The 23,876-nt window shown below is 34.6% G+C and overlaps 1 protein-coding gene across 3 annotated transcripts in view; it reads right to left on the reverse strand.

Annotated features, from left to right (window-relative positions):
- LOC129746579 (uncharacterized) overlaps positions 1–19,429 on the reverse strand; it is a 228,304-nt gene extending 208,875 nt beyond the window's left edge. For all 3 annotated transcript variants that reach the window (XM_055740301.1, XM_055740299.1, XM_055740300.1), the window contains exon 1: positions 17,548–19,429. In XM_055740301.1, the coding sequence (XP_055596276.1) occupies positions 17,548–19,420 (1,873 nt within the window). In that variant the 5' untranslated portion in view covers positions 19,421–19,429. The remainder of the gene's footprint in view (positions 1–17,547) is intronic.
- Positions 19,430–23,876: the final 4,447 nt, after the last annotated feature.

Here is a 23,876-nt window from a genome sequence, read left to right on the forward strand (position 1 = left end):
AGGTAGCTTCACTAAGAATTTCATCAATTTCCATCCATGCATTCAAAAGTTATTCACAAAAGTGATGCATGATTAAAAAAAACATTTAGATAAGGACCGAATTTGTAGTTAAGTTATGAGAACATTTAAGTAATCTGCAATAAAATAGTTAAACCTAGAGAACCTAGAGAAGATGCTCACTTTCGTAACATATATGAAGGCATTTACAGCAGCTGTATTTCGTCTTTGTTTATGCAATTTAGTGGTGTCCTTCAAAATTAAGATTTTTATCTTCGCGTTGTCCTGATTTTTGACAAAACTATCTGGCACTTTTGCTGGACAATAGTAAAAAGTGTTGATCAGGGAAGCCGCCCCAATAAATATTCATTTCATAAATTTACGTACAATGATAAAAAAAATATTTGAGAAATTTTCCTTGATAATCATAAAATTTTTTAACGGCACCGACTCATTTAACATAGTTCTTTTGATATAGATACAAACAAAAGTAATCGTTAGATATATGTTGAACTAAATAAGGCATAAATCAGAATTGCATTTATATTATTTTACAACTGTAGGGGATGTTGGAGATGTATTAACTTTTGTATTCAATCCTCAATTCGCACCAGCCTTTCGGAATTTTGAAGCGCAAACTTAATTTATTACTAAACATCTGTCAAGTTATTCGGAAGACTTTTGTCTGAAGCTTATCAAACCCACATCCAAGTTTCACAAATCCACAATCATTAAAAATAACACGGAAATTAACAGAAAGTTCGTTGCACTTGACCTCACTTGAGAACTTGGCTACGACCTTCAAAAACAATGATGAAAATTTATCTCTTGAATGTACGGGATCTTCGGCAATCATTTCATTGAGTTTTTGATCATGGTTAAAAAATTATGAACATTAAAAAGACCTTTTTGCCATCGTCTCTACATTTTGGATACAAATTGCCATAAAGTTAAATAAGAAAAATACAGATTTTGAGCTCGTTTTCGGTACAAATGACAGAGTTTTGAAATTTGGTATAGATTTGTACAGATTTTTGGCATTTGGTGTAAGGCATGCAGCTTTAATTAGATCATTTTAACGATTCTGACTTAACGAAATACTCATAGTTGATCTCAGTGATTGATTAAAGAAACTAGGAGTGGTATACCTTTTGGGAATTGCATGGATTCCAAACACAAGAGTTGTAAAAATAATTGACGCTCCGTGTATTGGATTTTCAAAGGTCGTCGGTACAGATTTTCGACAAAAAATCACAGATGAAAATTTTTTTTTTCGGTTACTGGTACAGATTTTGTTGCTGAAAACAGTGTTCTTTTTTCTCAACTCTTTGTTGTTTGCTGGTTTGAGATCTACGACATAAATAAAGTGTACGACTTTAACATTGTTACCCTGTATTAATCAGAACAAAATTTCAAGTCCTTTCTAGATCTCGTATAGCAAAACACAGAGGATCCACTAGTTTTAAGAAAAAAAAACTCATAACGATTTGTTCTACAACTCCAAGAACGTGCGTTTTAACGGAAAGTTCTACCAAACATTCTCCTTCAAAATTCTGAAAGGACGATTTTAAAGGTGACAGTTTTGTAGAACTTTCCCAAACTTGTGGTGAGAACAAGTTTAACAAGCATGGTGAAGGCAAATTGTTTCGATTGCATTCCTCATTAGCGTTTAATTTATGTTGATACCAGGCACAATTTTATAACATTCACTCAAGCTCTTAGGTTTTCATGCATGCTGGTTATAGCATGTATGCATTCTAAATGAGAGCGCGAGTCACTCCTGGCTTTCACTTCGATTGAATCCTTTTTCCGATTCGGTCAAGCACGTGCGTTGGAAGTGCTCCCGCATCCGCATTCTGGTATAATTAAGACAACATTTGAACGAAAAATTTTCAAAATTGGGCTGTATCCAGAGATCAACTCCGACTAACTTTTTACACAGTATGTAAGTGCCAAAAGTGAAAAGAACTTGTGTTACCTTTGGACGTCCTTCTCTTTAAAAGTGCTGAAATAAGAACGGAATTGTCCACTAACGAAGTCTTGGAACGAAAAAAAAAACAGTTCAAGACGTTTTCTCACGCTAGAATGCGCATTCTAAAAATCTACACTCAGTTTGTTCTGATTTTACCTACTTAGCAATTAGTCTACGAACAATCCTTGACTCTTCCCACGTTTATGCGCTCCCTTTCATTCTGCAAATCGGGGGGAAACCGAACCAAAAACATAAATAAAATAAGAAAAAGAGCGAGAAAAACCGGGCTACAAGCTCAACACCCTCAAACAAGAAGCTGTCCAATGCTGTGTGCAGCAAGCACTTGGGCAACCTTCAACAAGTCAACAATGGCAAATTTATGGTTTCATCTGATTTCCTCCCCTAGTCCACCTTTGCACAACCTCTTGGCTCGACTTGGAAACATCTCCCAACAGCATTATTGGATCAGCTTAAGGTTTTCCACACAAACTGCAAGTTGGTAGTTCCCGGCCAGCTCAAGATCACCTCTGAAGGAAGTCGGGTACCCTCTACTGAAGGTAAGCACTTCCAGTTAAAACGGGCACAGCATCACTGCTTCTTCTTCTGCCACTTCTAGGAAATTATCATCACACTCGTGCTGGAAAACAAATAGTTCGGTGCAATTTTTTGTCTCTTTATCACTTTTATTTTTCCACCAATCCTAATAAATAGCGAGCCCTCAGCAACAGCACGCTTCATTGCACTTTTATTCTCACTTTTTTGCTTGCTGCCCTTCTTCCCGATTCTTCTCTCCGCTACCTACTTGTTGCGGTTCTTGTATTTGTTTTTCTGGTTCGCTTTTGTTTTTTTTTCGCTTATCTATTCTCCCGGCCGCGAGTCTTGTTTCGAATGATTGTTCCACGACTTCACTTTTTTTTTGCTGTGCTAGGCAAGCTCCCTTAGGGATCCATCGGGAAAATTCCCAGGTGACGATTTCTGTGTTGTTTAGCATGTTTTTCGTTATCTTTCGGTTCTCGTTTTCTTTTGTTTTCCTCCCGCAGTAGTGCAGTGGCCGTTGGATGACTTCTCGGCACGTTCTGGACTCTGCCGGGTCAAAGAATCCATTTGTTCGAGGGGGGAGCAAATGGCTGGAATGCATCACCCGAAGGTTTAAAATCGTTCCAAGATTTAAAATTTGTGATACTACGCATTAAAAAAAAAAAAAACGAAAAACTTTCTTGATTTTTAGAGAACCTCCTATAATATTTTTTAATTTATAATTCACCTTAAATACATATCTTTAAAAGGTTGTCTATTTTTCTAGTTCTTTATTATTTCAGAACAGGGACACGTGTTTGACCCAGGCAGCACAGGCAGACACGTGTTTGACCCAAACGGAAATAAGTATACAATGTCGAAGTGAAAGCAGTAACTGATATTGATTCGATTGTTAAGTTGTCGCATAAAAACTGAGAGGATGAATGGTGACGAAAGATGTGCAATGCGGCCAATGTACATATGTAGCTGCAACGATGTGGTGTTTCGGAAAAAAAAGTCTTCTAATCAGTTCCGACACGAAAAAAAATGTGCTTAAGTGTTTAAAAATCATCATGTAAACTAAAAAATCTGGAAATTATTACTTTTAATTTTTTTATGTAAGCAAACGGATAAATATATTATTAGAAGGAAGATAAAAGAAGTTACATCTGAAAATATGTACATTAGGCCGCTGCCAGTTTTGAGTGGAAATTCTTAGAATTTTGAACCTCCATTCTTTTTTCTGGTTGAATTTGCTACTAGAAAAAGCAATAAAATTTTTAGAAGCGTTCTATCCAGTCTTGAATTAGGGCAACAAATTTTAATTTTGTATGGAAATTTATAAACAAAATTTTTCATTTAAAAATCGCCAGAGATTTTCTGGAAGTTTCAAAAAATACAACTTTGAATGAAAAATATTCCTTGAAAATTCTTGAGGTACAGTTCATGTGAACAAAACTCAAACCTTACTCGTAATCCAGAAAAGATATTTGATGTTATTTAAAAGCTATGAAACCGTAAGAAGAGAATAAAAAATCTCGAAAAACAGCTTTGCATAGCCATGGAATTATTAAAAGCTCAAGCAAGCAAAATCAGTCATTTTTGAATACTTTTCAATGTATTATGATATTTTATTTTGAAATGGTTTAACTTTTTTCAAGAATTGTTTAGCTGCTTGTCATGTTAGCAAAAAAAATAGCTTAAGAATAGGCAAAACCAAAAATCAAAGACCGACTTCATTTCAAGCTCGTTTGAATTTTCGGGAAGATTTAATGTGCAAAAATTTCTTCTTCCATTCAAATTTCCATACAAAATTGAAATGCGTTGTGCTAACTCAGGAATGAACCAAATCATCTTAAATTTAACACTGATGCTTGGTGACCCAGAAGGCATCGAAAAAACATATGGGAGCAAAAATTCATTTTTTGCAGATGTATATTTACATGAGCGATGTTTGATCTTGGATCTATCTTTGAAAAGTTGATCTTTTTAACTCAGATTTCCGATTTTTAGATCAATCCTTTATCCAGGAAAAGATCGATTAAATCGCTTTATTTTTGATTCGATCTTTCAATATTTTCAATTTTCGCTCCTTGGTGAGTTGCAGATATTCAGATCAAATTTTCAGGCCGATTTCATTTCCAACAGTGCATCTGTTTGGCAACTAAGCGATATCGGTACTCAAAAAAAAATTGGCTTTTGCGGAATTCCCATCAGCAGACTTTAATGTAGGAAATACAGTTGCGTTCAAAAAAGAATGAAACCGTGTGAAGCTGCGCACCCACTTCCAACTTTGACGAGCTGCCATTTCTCTCTCGGTTGATATTTTTTCATGAAAATTTCACACATTCTAGTTCAACAATCCAACTAACACTCCACAAAATTTGAAGTCTTTACAATGACTGGAAACAAAGATACAGCTATTCCCGTAAAAAAGGGAAATTTGGAATTGATTCACTAAATTTGCTGTATCTTTGACAATTTTCATTGAAAAATCTTGAAATTTGGTCTAAAGACGTAAAAATCTTTGATCTAATACCAGGCCAAGTTTCGTCAAAATCGATGAACGTGATCAAAAATGGTGCCGGATAGAAAATGTGGTTCATTATCGCCCAGCAGACGATTTCATTCTTTTTTGGACGGATGTTTATATGGAATTAATCGTAACCCATATATTCTTGGTATTTTCTTTCACAAAACCAAAATTTATCACAAAGAATGTGGTAAATTGATAGGAACTTTATTCTTGCTTTGTTTAGAAACAGAAATTGTTCCAACAGAACTGGTATTGAAACACAAGAGTGAATAGAATATTCGCTTTAATTGTGGATCAAATTTGTTTATCGGTATTATAAGCCGGTCATTTCTGAAACTCTGTTCTTCTTATTTTGAACTCTGTTGAAACATTTTCTCTTTCGAAACAAAGTACGAATGAAGCTTTTAGTAATATACATCGTTCTTTGTGATAAATTTTGGTTTTGTGAAAGAAAATACCAATAATACATGGATTACAATTTTTTCCATATAAAAATCCGTCCAAAAAAGAATGAAATAGTCTGCTGGGCGATAATGAACCTCATTTTCAACCCGGCACCATTTTTGATCACGTTCGTCGATTTTGACGAAACTTGGCCTGGTATTAGATCAAAGATTTTTACGTCTTTAGACCAAATTTCAAGATTTTTCATTGAAAATTGTCAGAGATACAGCAAATTTAGTAAAGCAACTCCAAATTTCCCTTTTTTACGGGAATAGCTGTATCTTTGTTTCCAGTCATTGTTAAGACTTCAAATTTAGTGGAGTGTTAGTTGGATAGTTGAACTAGATTGAGTCAAATTTTCATGAAAAAATATCAACCGAGAGAGAAATGGCAGCTTGTCGAAGTTGGAAGTGGGTGCGCAGCTTCACACGATTTCATTCTTTTTTGAACGCAACTGTACCTTCATTAGAATTTGGAAGCATTATATTATTCGTAGGTAGACAGTTGATGTACCTTTAAAACTTCCTGTTCTTTTTTTTATTATTTTTTTAACAAAAAGTAGCTCCTCTGCTAAAAATCAGAAGATCAATCTATCAGAGATCGATCCTCAAGCTCCGATTTTCTAGGTGAATCGATCCTATGGTCTTTTACCTGAATCGATCTTGGAGATCGATCTTTTCCTGAAGGTCGAAAATTACTAGAATACATATCATGTCCTTGGAGCCAAAGGAGTATAAGTGCATGAAAGCACTTTTCGAGAAAACATGCTTTGAAGTTTTTGTGTTTGGGCATTTCCCATATATTTTTCGTAAATTTGAATTTTTCTTTTAAACTTTAAAGTATGAAAATAAAATTCTTAAAATCTGGAAAAAAATCACCAAATATAGTTTGAAATATAAAGAATAATTTGGCGCCATTAACTCAAAATCGACCATTTGGTCACTTATACCCTTTTGGTTCTGAGTTCTGAGGACCTCATATTTAAAAAAAATGTAGCGTTTTATGTTCGAATAATTTAAAAATTGGCCATTTTCAAAATAACTTATATTCAGTTTCCATTTGTTTCAAAAGCTTTTCGGTAGGAACCTCTTGAAAAATGTTTTTTTTTTCAACACGTATCCAGAACGGACAAATCCGGGCAATCTTATATAAAAATCTGGAAAAATCCGTGCATTTGAATTCAAAACTGACGACCAAAAATCCTGGAAAATTTTGTATAAACCCAGAAAAAAACTAAAAAAATCAAATGAAAAAAATTTAAAAATTTACCAGCCAAACAATTCCGGTCAAAATTTCCTTTTTGGGAGAAATCGAATTTAACCACTAAAGTATAAAGTTGAAAAAAATATTAAACAATCCAGCCAACATGGAATCGCAAAGTCATGGAAATAAATTCGTTTATAAACATATTTTTAGTCAACATCGTAAAAAAAACTCTATAAGTCGATTTTTCATGGTTCACTTACAACATAGATAGCCTTGTGATAAGGTATCGGTAAGGTGACTCGGAGGGCTCGAGCTCGATTCTCGGCCGGTGATATATTTTTTCATTTTACTTAAATTATTTATAGTCGTTTATTTGTCGGGTATATCGCCTCCCCTATTGTAGCTGTTCGCTATTCTATTTCGATACGATGATTATATCTATTTTTTTCATATTGTTGAATAATTTTGAAGTTTTGTTTCGATATACCTTCTAGAATGTTTGCTAAGAATAAACAGAAATGTAAATAAATAAAAAACAGTTTTATTGTAGGTTTTGAACTTAGCCTTATGAACGGAGGAAAAGTTCATAATTCTGATATAGGTATACAGTTTCTCAAACCTACAGAATTTAGAAATATGATTTTTTATGTTTTTTTTTTATTTGAAAACATGTGGTTTTTATTTAAAAACCATGAATACTTTTTCTGTACCGATTGTATTTAGGCGTATAACCATCTTTATGATATTCGTTTATATCATCGTTGCAGTTTGCGGACAATTTTTAAAAAACTTATCTGAGTTAACTGTGTTCGATGTTCAATCTTGGGCTCAAATTCGCGGACATCGGCTCATGAGGCAACTGACTTGTCATATACATCTAGCTTGAGCCATTCCTGATTTATTCCACCGAAAATGAATAAAATGCCATGAATTATTAGCTTAATAAAAATTCAATATTCCAAAATAACAAATCTCGAAGGAAATTTTCAATTCTGGTAATTAAAACTTGAAAAATAGAATCTAAAATGGAAGTTTGGAATATAATGAATGTAAACTTGGAATAACTGAATTTTGTAAGTAAAACCTTTTGAATATTATTTAAAATTCTTTGTTCTACAATAAAAAAAAAGAAAAATCTGGTTCATTATATGTCAAATTTTTCAGTTTAAGTTGTTTGCTTTGAAATCAATAATTTTAAAAATTAGAGTTAATTTCCATAATCTGGGATTCAAGAAAAAGCATCTTGAATTCAAAAAAAAAAATCAGCAAAGAACTGAACAACTGAAGATAAATAAATTCGAAACAAAAATTCTAAATCAACACTCAAAAGAAAGAATTATGAAAAATTCAGGATGTTAAATTAAAAAAATTATTTCTGGTATCTCCATTGAAAAATACCGTAAACTTTGACCACTGGCCTGAGGAAGTATTCATGAACATGCCCAAATTCTGAAGACCACCAATAACTGTGTCTTAAATTCATGTATCCTAATAGTGTTTGCTATTTTCGGAAACTTGTTTTCATTCAATTTAATGTTCACTCAACAAATTTTTTAATTGTTAAGTTTTTACACACTTCTGCTGATGAAAAGGAAGCACTTGGAAGGAAATGATTGACTTTATGTGAAATATAAACTTTTCAGCTTTGTATGGGTATAGTTTTTTTTTGCTTATAACGTATTCAATTTCTGATATAATTTGGGTTTGTTTCAAAAAACGCATTTTTTTCAAAAAACCAATTCAAGATGTGAATTTCGGAAAAAAACTGCAGATATATTGGTATACCTAAGAAATTCCATACAACTCTTATTCTGTTAGTTTAAAACCCCTTAATGTATGCAGCACCATATGTTGCAAGAAGTGAAAAAAAATTTTTTTAAATAAAACAAAAAATAAAATTTACTTTGAATGATGACGAAATTTTGAACGATTGAAAAAAATCATTTGGAAATACAAAAATTTAACAAAATGTTTAAGTCATTCAATAGCTCTTCTAAGCTTTAGAGGAATTTCAATGTTGATCTTTAACTCCCGAGTGGAAAACTGTACAATAATAGTTGAAATTTTATTTTAAATTTATTTATAACCTTGCCATAAACATACTACAATTCTTTTCCATTAAATGGGGAGCTGCTCAGCAAGGTTTCCGAAATTACAGAAAAATCTGTATTATCACAGAATTTTGAGTAAAATTCACAGAATTTTTAATTTTTTTTACAGAATTCACTGATTTTTAAAATTTTATACAAATTTCTAAAATTATAAATTTTTATGTCACTTATGACTTTTTATTTCTGACTCTAATTCATGAACATATGAAAACAAGGCAATTTTAATTGATTTTTTCTATTGAAACTGTAAAATGGATCCAATTTGTTGAGGTTTCACATGATTTTTCAGTGAACTTCATGAAAATAGTGTCAAAGAAAACCGTCTCAGAATTTTAGGATAAAATCACAGAATCCGAGATTTTTTTTGTCAAGAACACAGATTTTTTTTTCGGCAACTCTGCTGCGTAGTGGCTTAAATCACATAAAAGCTGCTAGAAAGCCGATTTTGATGTGGTCAAGATTATCTATCCACGTATTTCATCATGTTCCGGCATCTTCAGGCTACACGAAACCCTGCAGATGATAGTCATAAAATAAGTCGTTAAGGAGTTCTCGAAGAAATGCTGAGAGAGTTTGATTTTTTTTTTCAATTACACAAATTTGACATGTGCACAAATTTTCAATAACACGAATAAATAATCAAATCATGAATGTATTTTGCTTTGCAATAATTTTTATATTTTTGGAAGGCATAATTTACACCTTATGGAATACAAGTTTGTATGATAAGATAAAATTTAAATTATTTATATCGAAGTTATTCTTTAAAAACAATTATTTTTAATTTTCAAAATAAATGATACTAGAGCTTAAAAAAATCTCCCCATAACTACACTCTCATTTTATGTTGGATAGATTCCCACATTTCAAAACTAAAACATATTGCAAATTGGGCTGCCTTTTTGCCATTTTTGTAGAACGGTTTCGAACATTGGAAGCACTTTTTTCCTCAAATTTCCTTCTAAGCAAAGAATCTTTCGGATCACGAACAAGATTGATTTCTTATTGGATCTTTAAATTAAGATTTCTCGAAAAATTTTTCATCAACATCCCTTTAATATTTTAAAACAATGTCAACATAAATTTCTGTTCATTACCAGTAAAAAGTGTTCAGGAGTCGGCAGGAATAACTTCAAGAACATGGTTAAACTACGGTTTCTGAAATTTTCTACAGATTATATTGATCAAATTATAGAACCAATTTGCTGGTCAAAATTCATAAAAACCAGTGAAAATTTTAAAAATAATTCGAAACTTTAATAGTAATATTTAAAGGATTTAAAAAAATGGAGAGCAAATAAATAAGTAAAATATTAAAAAAAAAAACCGTCCTTTTCCATTTTAATTTGACATGAAGTGTTTGGTGATAAGAAGAACGATTTATAGAAAAAAATGTTTGTTTAAGAAAGAAAAAACTCCTTAATACCTATATTTAAAAATTTTGATAAATACTTGCGAAATTGTTAATTTATTTACAAAGTTTGTTATAAAACTCTAATCTAAAATTAAATTTTTATATTGACTAGTGAAAAAGAGTATAGTTAGTAAAAAAAAAGTTATAAAGCGTTCAGCGTTCCAGATCTGTAATTTCTGTCATGATTTTATTTTATTTGTGTAAAATTTCAGTAGATTTTAGTATAAATAAAAAAATATATTATTTTGGATTTAATATGAAAATAATAAGCTATTTTTAGTGAAATTGTGATTATTGAACAATTTTAGTAAGTTTCCGAGCCAAAAATGTTTAAAACATACTTTTTGCCAGGTTTTTTGGAAATTGGACCACGCAGATCACGCAGATGGCTTTTCAATTTTAGTTTTCCTGAATATACACCATTGATTTGTTTGTTTGATCCATGTTCTGATAAGCTCCCTTTTTGGAAAAGTTTTAAATTATTAACTCCTGAGTCAGAATTTTTAGCCAAAATTTGATATAATTTTTAAAATGCTTATAATTTATCTAGTGATTTAACATGGATGGACATACAAGGAGGACGAAGATTTCAGGTACAGTTGTTTTCATAAAGAAAATGGTAACTAAAAAGTGTTGTGAACGTGAATCAAAGCAATCGAAAGTTTCCTTTTAATTCAACCACGGTAAATGAAAAGTTCATATACCAGTATTTCGATAGCAACTTACTACCTTCTTCAGTGAACGTTTTCGAACGTATTCTACTGAACAAATCAAATAGGTTATCGGAAAAGTCTAAACCATCCAAGTCCGAAGATTCCCGATTCGTGAACGTTTCGGGCTAGGCCATTCATAAGACCCTGCAAAGGTAGACAATGGTCCCAAGAACTGTCTAATGAATAATGATTAGCGTATATGTACTGATTATGATAATTGTGGCCCGTTTGCTGGGAGAAGAGAAGAGTGCTGTAGTAGGTAATTTCAACCCAGATCTTGTTAGATTCGCTCTGGTTGCTTCAGTTGCCTCCCAAACCGTTCCCGGTTCCCGGAGTCGATTCCCAACTGGAAACCTTCTGGACGGAATCTCTTCATTATTTGCTGCCGGTGAGTCTTCCCTCCCTTTCGGAAGGGATCCCGGGAAAAGGGCAAATGGGTGAAGCAAATGGATTCGGCCATCGGAAGAATTGGGGCGTACCGAACAGTCGTCGGTCTTATCACGACGAAATTGCTCGGCTGTCCAAGAGCCTTCTCCAAGGGTTTTTAAACTCCGTTTCGAACAGGGCGCACAATCCTTTGGAGGAAGATTAATTGATTCAATTTCGCGACTAGAGAGGAATCCGAGGGGTACTGTGGAGTAATTCGACCACAAGACACAAATAATGAAAAATGTCTTCCGAAGATTAACAAATTTGTTTTTTTTTGCACAATTTTAAGAGACACACTTAGAAGTGTGTCAAGGGCTAGAGCACTTTGAGCCCCGAACCTCGTCACAGTGGAAGTGCGAAACTTGAGCACGTTTTAAGCAACCGAGCTTATCTTGAATCTGCTTTGCCCGGTTTGATGGCTGGAGGAGAGCCTTAGATCGAGACACTGATTCCGAAGTCACTAATTTGTTTTGCCGTCTGGCTGAACTCAGTAATGTTGAAAGCCAACGCACAACTCATGTTTAGGGTCCACCAAACCGGGTTCTTAGAGGGGAGTTTTAGTTTTTGAGGGACCACACCGATTCTCTCGGGTCGACCGGAATCTACTTCTTAAAAGTAATTTAAAAAATGGATATTCATTATACAGATTACGGATTTTGCAATTTAGTTTGAATTCCTCCCGAATCTACTGTCATATCAACATTAAGTATCTGAGTTTGCAAATTGAATTCAGGATGGAAATTAAAAAACTGAATTGACTCTATAGGGGAGAGTGAGGATACTTGATACCTGATGATACTTGATTCCTTCGCTATATCTCGAAACAGGAATGTCTGTTTTAGACAAATGTGCCAAAAAGAACAAAACAAGAATGCTTTTATTTCAACAAATTTTTAAAATTTTGAATTTCGTGTTATTGAACTTTGTTTGAAAAATTTAACAAAATGACATTTGAAGATCTTTTTCCATCACTTCAAAATGATAATCACATGGAAAAATTATAATAAAAATATTTATTCAAAAATGTCAATCGTTAGAGTATAATTTGAACTTCCCAATGCCATATTTTCAAAGCAATAGGAGACTTAATTTTTTTAAGAAGATAGATTCCAAAATTTATGTTATGGGTATAATTGATACCTAGAGTCCAAAATGATATATTTTTCTTCTGAAAGGATCGTGATCATTGGTATTACTAATGTTTATCCAGTAATTATCTGTTAAAAAGGACTAAAAATACTGTTTTTTATCTAAAAACCAGATGATTGCGCCTTTAAGTATGCAACGACTCTAGGGTAGTAGACAAACTTCTGGAATTCTCTGTGTCTGATACTTACAAACTGTGAAATGATAACTAATATGGCAAAAAAAAGTTGACGGATCTTTCAATTACGGATTTTACTAGATTTTCGCCCAGGGTCAGGGCACCTTGCATTTAGAATCAAGTCTCCTTTAGTAAAGGATGAAGTCTCCTGTAACTTAAAAAATATCACTTTTTTTAGTCTCGTAAAAATGCTTCTAGTTTATCTACGAGCTCATGTATCGTTCTAACTTAAAGAGCATAAAAACTTGAAATTACACGCTGCCAGAAAATGCAAAAGACGGTGAGTTGCAAAGTTTTCCCAAAAAGATATGATGAAAATAAGGAAAGGGGATCATGTATCCCCATTGTGTGTGGTGAGCCTACTTGGTATAATATTTCTACTAAATCAAAGTAAACGAAAGATTCCCTTGAATTCAACGGTTGAATTATAGGGAATCTTTTGATTGCTATGATTCAGTACTGAATTTATTTTTTCAGTCAACATTCAGGATCCGAATTCTAAGGTTAGCAAATGATTAGAGAATGCAAAGAATAAGCGTAGCGTAGCGTAACAGCGCAAAATCTCCGCACCATGAACTTTTACTTCTATTTTTCCTAGCACATCAATCCTCATTTTTCGTTTGCGGCGAATGTGCTACTCTGAGAAGCATAAATTAAATGTTAAAAGTTACCATAATAAAATTCTATTCTTAAAAATTCAACACGACACTTTTGGCAACTTCGTAATACTAAATTGAGATTGCTGAAATTCGATGCTTCTCGGCTTAATAGATTTCTCCGCGGTTCCGCAACCTTTTGCTGAATTTCCGAACTAACCGCTCACTTTAGCTTATTTTGTGAAAATTAGGCCTCTAGCAGTTGAAATTTCAAAACGTACATATGAAGATAACCAACTGGTAGCTACAGTACACTACAGTAAACTAATATAGCTTCACCGTCCATCTGAGTCCTTCCAACGCCCTCCAAAATTTAAAATTGGGCTCCCCGCTCCCTTAGAAACTCTCAACTTCCCCTTGGGACCACTTTGAATCCTACTGATGTGCAGCATTTAGTACTTCAAGCAAGTTTGAAAGAAATAGCGATAGTTTAAGACTTATATTTACCATTTGCTGTGTTGTGTGAATGTGTTTCGGAACTTCATCAATACCAACATACAGAGAAAAGACGTACAAGCCGGCCCACGAAACTTGTGTAAAAATTCCAACGACCTTTTTGAAATGAATTTTCGTTTTTGGCTGGGCCACCAGATGTCTCCAAATACACCAAAGAGAAGTGTCAAAACATAACTGAGGAAAACAACAAAGTTTCAGTAAGTTTTGAACAGGTCATATGAGCCTGGAATGTTTCAAGAAAATTGCTGTTGAAGTTTCGTGATATATTCCTCATGTTATACTAACTTCAAGTGCTTAATTTCAAACAATGGAATGCAAAAGTGATAGGTACTTGAAAGTAAACCATTTTGAGATGTCTAAAATCAGTACTGCTGTGTGAGACTGACCATCAAGCTTATTCCAAAACTATCAGTTACTTTGACTGCCTCAGTAGTGCAAAAATAAAGGAAGTGAAATTTTGGCCAGTCAATATTAATTCTAATTGCATTGACCAAGCATCGAATTGAAGTCTTTCGAAAATTTTGTGAGGCATTGCAATGTTGGTTGCATTGGTTTTATCATTAATGAGTTTATATACGATTACACCTTTTTGAAAACTCGTTTCAAGGCTTAGCTTATACATCTGTTCATCTGTGGTCCAATGTTTATTTTGAAACAAATTTATTATGTGCCAGAAAAATAATTAAACTTGATCTCGGATTGTGATTTAAAAATATTATGCGCAGTAAGATTTCGATTTAAGATTGATTAGAAAAAGGAAAGTAAAAGTTGAAGGAGTTTTACATTTGAAAGGAACTTTAATTTTTTATTACAAAGAACCTGAATTCAATTCTGACCCCAAATTTCAATTTTGGAAATTCAAAACATCTATCTTATATTAGATTTTGCCCAGCATAAGGTTTCCAGAATTTTTTCAGCACGTATCCAGGCCGGACAAATTCGGGCTATTTTATCTAAAAAACTCAAAATCCGAGCATTTGATTTCAAAATTTTCAACCAAAAATCTGGGTAAATTTTGACAAAACCCAGGAATTACTTAACAAAAATCGAGAAAAAAACTTTTGATTTTTTTTTTCATCGAAACTTGTCAGCAGATTTTAAATCGTATTTTAGGCTTCCATAAAACCTTTCATGATTAAATTTATAAAAATTGCTCAAAAAATTCGTTTTAGAAGCGATGATAAAAAAAAACACAATTTGTTTCTTTTTGTTCGATTTGGCAAATAAGGAGAATAAATTCCGGAAAAATCCGAGCTTTTTTCAATGATATCGCGGCTGGACCGGACTTGTTCTTAATTTTGTATTAAATATCCGGAATAAAACCGGGCAACCTGGCAACCTGGCAAGCTTAGTCTAACTCCTCTAGTGAGGTCGATGTAGCGGCTTGAAAATTATACTTTTTATGGTTTCGAATAAAACCAGTTGGTTTAAATTGACGGACAAAAACGAATCTGACTTTGAATCAACCTGTGTAGGTTGTGCTTAATAGAAAACAAATTTTAAATAATACTCAAATGATTTTATTTTAAAACTAAGGGACTTTAAGAAAATTAATTCTACCATTTTTAGAATACTTTATTGATAGACTTATAGTCATTTCAGGTATTACTGCAAAAGGTTCATGGATTTTAGGTAACGACACAAGATTTTAATTTTTTCAGCAACTTTAGAAGACCCCATGCATTTTTGCTCAAAAAAAACAACAAGCAGAAAATTTCGACAGGTTTTTCTGAAGGCAAAACAACTTGTTTACTTCAAAAACTTGACACCTTAAGTTGAAATATTTAAATTATTTTCTACAGCGACTAAAATAATTCTATAAAATTATTTATAAAGGGATTTGTGCCTTTTCAAAGCAAATCCTTGGATCCAAAAAACTAAAACAGCTAAAGAAAATCTCATTGCTTATTTGGAACTCGGCGCCTCCAAACTGTAGAAAAAATCAGCTCTGAACATTTATAGTTTTAGATACGATTGTGATGTCATAACGCATAAAGCACCAATTGCAGTCATTTTTTTCGAATTAAATTTTACAATTTTTCTGTCAAAAATGTTTTAAAGAAAAAGCATAAGCATGCATACATTTAGGGGTAAAAATACTACAAAAAGTTCAATCATTTGGAAAAGAGATTTAAAAAGTGAACCTTTGATTTGCATTTTAATGAAATTTAAGCCCAGACTGAACTGAATTATAATTTTTTTTAAATGGTGATTTTCCGAAAAATATTTTGACATCAATAATGTTGGCTTGTAAGTTTGTAAGTGATATCATTAAGCCCATCCGTCGTACCGGGTAAAGTTTTTTACGGCATCGAAAAATGTAAAAAATTTACATCTAGGTATTGCTCGATTTTTTGGATTTTCTATATCAAAAACTATAAAAAAAAATAACTCACAATGTTAAAACCTATGTCATATTCATTTTGTTTTTATTAAATGATAACTTTATTACAATGTATTAAAATAAAAATTGAATGTTGTGGTTTATAAATATTGCATCTAAATGCTGTTGCATGATGTCTCGTTCGACGATATTTAAAAATTAACTCAAAATCCACTTTTAAACTTCTTTACAAGGCGAAATAAGAAGATGCAGACGATTGAAATGTAGCTGTTTGAGCAATGATTTGGACGAAAAACTTAACATTTCGAAAATAACAAAAATAAAAAAGAGTTTAAAGAAAGTACATAAATATGTTTCCGGAAATTGTTTTCGGCTTGCAGTCTTTTTTTTGGCAAAACGACGTATTGATTTTCGTTTCCAAAATCTTAATCCATTTTTGTTATTCATCCGTGAATAAAAACTTAGTCCGTTTTCTTGTGAGAGTCGTGTATGACTCTGCTTTGATTTTTTTTCCATACTTCTTGAATAAATCCAAATTTTCGGATAAAGATAAGATGTTCACAAATAGCTTACAGATTTTAGCTTATAAAACCATTTTTAAGAGATTCGGCTTTTTTAGCTTTTTTTGGAAGAAAGACAAGTTGTAATGAGGCAAAAACAGCTAAACAAACATTTTCTTTATCCCTGAAGAAAATCCAATAAGATCCGAAATACTGAGTTAATTTTTCCTTTAATTAATATCACTAAGATATCACAGAGCATGTTTGAAGTTTCTTAAGATAATAAATGTAGTTCAAAAACTCAGAATCAAAAAAAAATATATATAAAAATTGAAATACTTTTGTAAAGAATGTTAGATATTTTCAAAATCTGAACTAGAGAAATTGACCCAAACAACTAGGAAATGATACATCCAAAACAAGTGCAACAGTAGCACCAGTTTTCTTGAATCCAAAACCTGCCTTTTTTTTGCATTTCCTATAAAGTGAACCACATAAAATTCCAGTTCATATGTAAACCGGTGCGAAAAGTGCGGGCACCCAACGCGCAAAGTGCTACGATGAAACGAGTTCCTATAGGCAGCTAAAGCATCACCATCTCACGTATTGGCAATCAATCACCGGTGATGCTGCGCGGAAGATCGTTTCCAAGGCCATACGCATCGCGTGGAATTCACGAACGCGGCCGCCCCGAGTTTTATTTATGATGTGTGCGTTCCGTAATGATATATTAGAAACGATAACAAAACACTTTCCGCGGATCCCGTTTTCGACCGAACGGTTGAGTTTTCTTGGCTGCGTTCTGGTTGGAAGTGTTTGGATCTTTCAAGTTTGATGAGTTACTTAGGATTAACACACCCACAAAAAAAAAAAAACGCACTCACTATGTACAAATTTTGTTGGAAGGTAAATGCGGAAAAAGGACTCACCTCCGCCTAATGTTGCTACGGCTTGGTGTTTCGATGTTGTAGTTGTTCCTACGACCGTTCCGTTGGTGTTGGTTTGTAGGGTCGGTGAGGTGCCCATGACCCCGTACTTGATGGGTTTGAAGTGGAAGAATGACGGTGAATATCCGGAACCAGCTCTGCTGAGGGAGCTGAACCGTTCTTCTCGATCTTCGACGTACAGGCCTTCCTTGCCCATGGCCGCCAGTTGGCGACCCTTGGGCATGAACATCACTAAGAACACTGTCGAGGCCGTGGCCACGAGTCCAAACGCTAGACAGGCGTCCCGATGTCGATCGGCTACGGCCAGACCGCACAGAGTCCAACCTAGCCAAATGGGTATGATTCCACCGACTGCCAGTCCGATGTAGGTGGCTTCGCGATAGTTATCCCGGATACCCCGCGATTTGATGGCTAGGATAGCGACAAATATTATAAGGAACACTACGTAGATTAGGGATAGCAGGAGTTCTGAGAAAGTTGTGTGGCACAAAGGAATTGTGGGATTCACATGGGTGAGTTCTCCGGCTGAAAGCACTAGGTGGTAACGACTCGATATAGCTGTTCCACTCCCCATGATCGGTACTTGATCTACACTGGGTGGAGATGTTAGAAGCCATTGTGCTCCAACGGCTACTTGGATGAGTACAGCAAATAGGAGGAGGAGCCCTTGATAGGGAGCTGGTAGATAAACTCCTCCGTTGAGACTGATCAAAAATACACACTTCACTAGTAGTGAGGCAAACACTAAGGCAAAGGCAACACCAGCGCCGAAACGCATTGTAGCACACGATAGTACGGTAGGGTTCACTGTAAGAACTGCTGCCAAACCTGAACAGGCAAACAGTCCTAAGAGTAGCATTTGACCCAGGAACAGATGTCGGCGGCTTGGCGATGTTCGCCACGCTTTGCACAGAACAAATATCTCGAATGCAGCCATCATGATCATCGACAGAGATGCCAGTACCAGGACCGGTACAACCCAAGGTTCCTTTCGTAATCCACTTGGATAGCTAGTGGAAACAATTGTCGGAGGAGTCACGTTTAACTTATGCACCGGAGGATTACGAGCAGCTAACACCACTCCTCCAGGACGCACTGTTGTTGATCGCGCACTTATCGGAGAAGCTGTCGATGGCACTACAAAGAATTCGGTCGACATTTCCAAGCGATGAGCTTGCGCTGAAGACGCATTGTAACCACCACTAACATTCTGAAGCAGCGCCAAACTGTTGTCACTTTCATCCAACAACAGCGAATGTTGCTCAATGCTGCCCGTAGCACTTCTTCCCTGCACATCCCCGTAATCTTCATCAACATCTTTCACCTCATCTATCCCTCGTTCAGTGGCGGGTTGATCTGTTTTATCATCTGCCATCGTATAGAACTCATCACTATCTTCCAGTAGATTTTTCGATTCACTAGTCACAAATACATCACTTCGTTTAATATCATTGAAACCGTTTGGCAACGACGTATGAAATTCTCCCTGATTCCCGGATCCAGCTGGACCCGCCAATCGGCCAGCATTTCGATAGCTCACTCCAGCCGAATGTTCCGGCCTTATTCCCACACCTCCCGGTTGTCTACGGAACTTGATTCCCCCACTGCTGCCGCCAGCCACTGATCCAGGCACACTCGCGACGTCCTCCACGGCGGCGTGAGGCCTATTCCGGGGTGCCAGACGATCCCCGAATTTCGGCAAATTCAACAACTCCCGATAGTTTCTGCTTTCGTCCGCGTTCAGATCGTCGAGCTCATCACTTGCGCCAGAACACCGATTCACTAAGCTCGCTAAGCTGAGCGTAACGATCGTTACCGCCAGCATCAGCGCCGACCCTCTCGGACGACGAGCCATATCTGACTGACAGAGCCCAAAACCGAACCACGGCCAAAGAGGCCCCGATCGCGAAAACACCGCGACCCAACTCCAAAATTCGCTCCTTCGCTCACTCCCAACTTTTACGCTCTCTCCGATTAAGCAGCGCAACCCAACAAACCGAATGCATTTTTTCGCGAACTGCAGCAGCACTGTTTTAAGTGAATCTCCGATGCGCGCGCGAGGTTGAAATTCCGATCTCGATCGCGCTTTTGGAACCGGTACCTGCTCTGATGAAATTTCGTCGTTCTTGTCCACAGCCAGCCAGCGCCTCAGAGAAAGACTGCGAGAGCGAGCTCGCGGAGTTCAAGTTCGCGATCATTTAGCCGCCTGCCTCTCTCAACAAATGCGGCGAAATTTTCAACTCTCTTTTTCCAACTCCGTCTAGAGGAAAAGCTCTCTGTTTTGATTTCTCTTGCCCGCCTCTGGCGGGAGGCGCGATCGTTCGTTCGTTCTTGTCTGGGTTGGGGGTGGCAAAAAAGCGGCTGTTGCGTAGCGAGATCTGGTTTAAAGGGACAAGAACTTCACCCCCAACTCAACGCAATCGGTTGAGCTAAGTGTGGTTCAAAGTCAACCGTGTTTTTTTTTTCTCCGCAACTGTCTCTCCGGTGCTGACGCTGTGACTCAACAGGGTGCTCTACATAATGATAGAGTGCTAAGGAGGCGTGCTGCAGTGCAGCACAGCAGAGTTCGTTCGTGCGGTAATAATAATCGTAAGTATGTATGTAGGTACGAATGTCGGGGTTGTCACAATTAGGTACCTACGATTTGCAGTCGAAGTGGCTTGAAAATCTCCAACCGGGGAGGGAGGGTGTTTAACTGTTTAACGGTGTCTCCTCTAGCACTCTTCTGGGAGAATGCAACAACTAGGCTGTAAAATCGAATCCAACTGTGTTCGTCAATCTTCGACAAGGGTGAGTAGGATGACGTAATAAAGTCGGGTTGAGTCACAGGCTTCAAATAGTGGTTGTTCTTACGTAAAAGGCTCTCTTATTTTTGATTGATGGATGAAGCTAGGCATGCGTCCTTACGGTGGGGAGGTGATCGGGGTGATCGAAAATCCCCCCTCCCCCAATTGGCTGAAAAACCTTTATAAAACACTTGAAAAAGGATCGAATGTCTTTAAAAATGTAAAAAATTTCCTAGTCGGAATACCTTAGAATTAAAAAAAATTGCCACTCCGTGGGAATTTTTAAGGAAATAAAAACAGTTAAGGTACACCGGGGTAAGTGGGGACGCGGGGTAAGTGGGGACGGTGGCTATTAAAACAATACTGTAAACTATTTTTTCAAACTTTTAATGCAGAATGTTAAATTTACTTGTAATCTATCCAACAACTGTAAAAGAGATACGGTTCCAACAATAGCGGATGTTTACGGTGACTTTTTGTTAATTTTCTATTTTTAACTACGATATGGAGTTGATTTGCATCTTTTTCAATCGCAAATTTCTCTTAAACTAGCTGGCTCTTGACGAAAAACTCTACATTGAAACAATCCTTACATTCGAAACAACAAGTTAGTATAAGAAACGGCGATTAAAAATTAAGAAAAAATAGTTTATTTTCAAAAATCTAAAATGTTGTCTCCAAACCCTACCTGGGGTAAGTGGAGACGGCTTTATATATACTTGATGTTTACACATTTTTTCCATTTTCTCTCCTTCATTCAATACATTTTAGCTTTATTTAGCATTCGGGTCATGAAAAGTTGGCTAAAGTACTTGTGTTTTCTGGAATAAGTATACATTTTCGATAAAATCGGATTTCGTGTGTTGCAACATAAATTACACACAATAATCACTACCATGAACTTTTTTCAAAATTTTGGACGGTTCGAGCAATAAAGTAACGTATTCAACCAAGAAAACACAAATTTGTTGAAAATTTCCTGAGAAATCAAAGGGAAAATATACCGTCCCCACTTACCCCATAAAGCGGGGTAAGTGAAGACACCAGCAATCCATAACAATTTACGTGATAACTTTTTTCGCTTTTCGTCTATCAAGCTCATCTCTTCAGCATTTGTAAACAACATGTTCTGCATCACACTGAATGCGATTTTATCAAAATTGATCCACTGCTGATTTTTTAATGATTTTTCAAAGTTGAACTATACGAAAAACCGTCCCCACTTACCCCGGTGTACCTTATTTGAATTTCCGTTATGGTTAGAAATTTAAATTTCCGTTATGGTAATAAATTTGAATTGCAGTCAAATTTTCCATTAGGTAATCAATTTTCCAATAGGCACATCAGAAGTGTAAGATTTCAACTAGCAGTCTAATTTTTATATTCTTTCTTTTAAATTAATAATCATCATATAAACATCTAAAAACCATTTTTGAGTTTAAAAATTCACAGAAGTTTAGTTTTACCATAACACATCACTTTAGTTCTACGAAAAACTTTTTTGTTTAGGAAATTGTTTTTTTCATTCCTTATTCTTCAGGAATTGGATAACCATATAGGCTGTAGAAATTCATTTCAGTACTTTTTCGGTACCCTCTGTTTTTCTGAGACCAAGATTGTTGTAATCACAGAAAATTCTTTAATTTAACAGAATTTTTAACAATTTTTTTTCACAGAATCTGTGACACAGAACACAGAATTTTGGAAGTATTTCACAGATTTCACAGATTGATGATCAATTGATTTTTCTCAAGTGAAATTGTTTAAAAGACCCAATGTGTTATGACGTTTTTATCAAATAAATGCTTTTTCCATCACATGCAGAAATGCAGAAAACCATCACTGAATTTTTTGGTTAAGTCACAGAAAGTCTGAATTTTTGTTAGCAAATACACAGATTTTTTTTCAATAACCTTGCTTGAGACGGGATTGATATTTCTTCTTTTCTACGTAACATAGGATCATTTTTTTATTGAAAAAAAAATCAAAACAGATGGTATGTTTAAGAGTTTACTGTCAATAGCCAGTTTTGCTCGAAAAATAAATGGACCAATGACTTTGGGCGCTACCAAAAAAATAATAGGAAATATAGGTCCATTTCCAGTTTTCTCATGTTTTTAAGCTTTTTTTAAATGTAGCTTTTGACAAATACCGTCAACTGGGGCAACATGCAACAATTTTCAACTTTAATGGCTTCTAAAAAACTTATGTTCACAATTAATCCTACCCCTTAGGCTTCAAAAGTTTTAAGGATGCTGGGGTATCAAATAGGCGTAGTTAGAAAAATTATAGGTTTCTTCAGTTTTTTTTTAATTTTTTAAAAACATGCGATTTTCACCCTCCTTAGAAAACGGGGTAACTTGCAACAAACTTTGTTTTTAATGAAAAATCTTATGAACACGTACGAAAATTTATAGTTTTAAATATATTAGCGATGCCTAAAAGATCATTACGCATGACAACACCAATTTCAGTTGTTTGTGGGTCTTTAATAACTAATTTTCACATTTTTGCTGAAAATGGAGACTGCATACATTTAGGGGTTAAATAATACTACGAAAAATTCTAAAAGCTGAAATCATTAAAATAAATGTTTGGATGAATGAAATTCCAATGTTTACAAACGCGTGATGCAAACATTCATATTCCTATACATGGAAACGAGATTTACAAGGTATTTCTTTGATTTGCATTTTGTTGCATTTGACCCCAGGCACCTAACGGAATTTTAAAAATAGTTATTTAAAAAAAAATGGTGATTGTTCGAAAAATATTTTTACACCAACATTGTTGGTATAACATGAGGAAACCAGTAAAAAGTTTGTAGGTAATTTTATCAATCCGATCCGTCATACTGGGTAAAGTTTTTTTCGACATAAAAAAATGTTAAAATTTGTACATTTATTGCTCGATTTTTCAAATTTCACATAAAAATAAAAAACTTAAGAAAACTAGCTTAAGATGTGAGAAATTATGTCATCATCATTTTGTGATCATTAAAAGATAACTTTATTACAATACATTAAATAAAAAATTGATTTAATGTAGTGTTATATAAATGTTGCATCGAACCCCGCTGTTGCATGATGCCCCGTTTGACGGTACCTACTCCTCAAATAGTTGCCATTAGTATAGAATGTGAGATTAACATATTATGAAACATTCTACAAGAAGACTGAAATAATGATTTATTTTAGTTTTATACTGATTTTAGTAAATTTCCTCTGAAGACGGGATTTGTTTTATGAGAGTTAATAAAAATTAAATTTTTGATTTTTTTTTTTCATGAAGAAACATATTATAAACATATGTACATGTATAACTTTAAAAGGCAACAGCAATTTCAACATCATTTTTCCATTAAAACATATCATTACTTGTCAAAAATGATTTAAAAAAAATAAAAATTTTAAATAAGGATTTTTCTTGATACACTTATAATTGCAAAAGTTAAAGGGTCATTAATAAATATTATTATTATTATTATTATTGCGAGTCCCTATTTTGACAGAAAACATTTCGAAA

Source organism: Uranotaenia lowii, chromosome 2 (genome assembly GCF_029784155.1).
Source record: "Uranotaenia lowii strain MFRU-FL chromosome 2, ASM2978415v1, whole genome shotgun sequence".
Taxonomy (NCBI): domain Eukaryota; kingdom Metazoa; phylum Arthropoda; class Insecta; order Diptera; family Culicidae; genus Uranotaenia; species Uranotaenia lowii.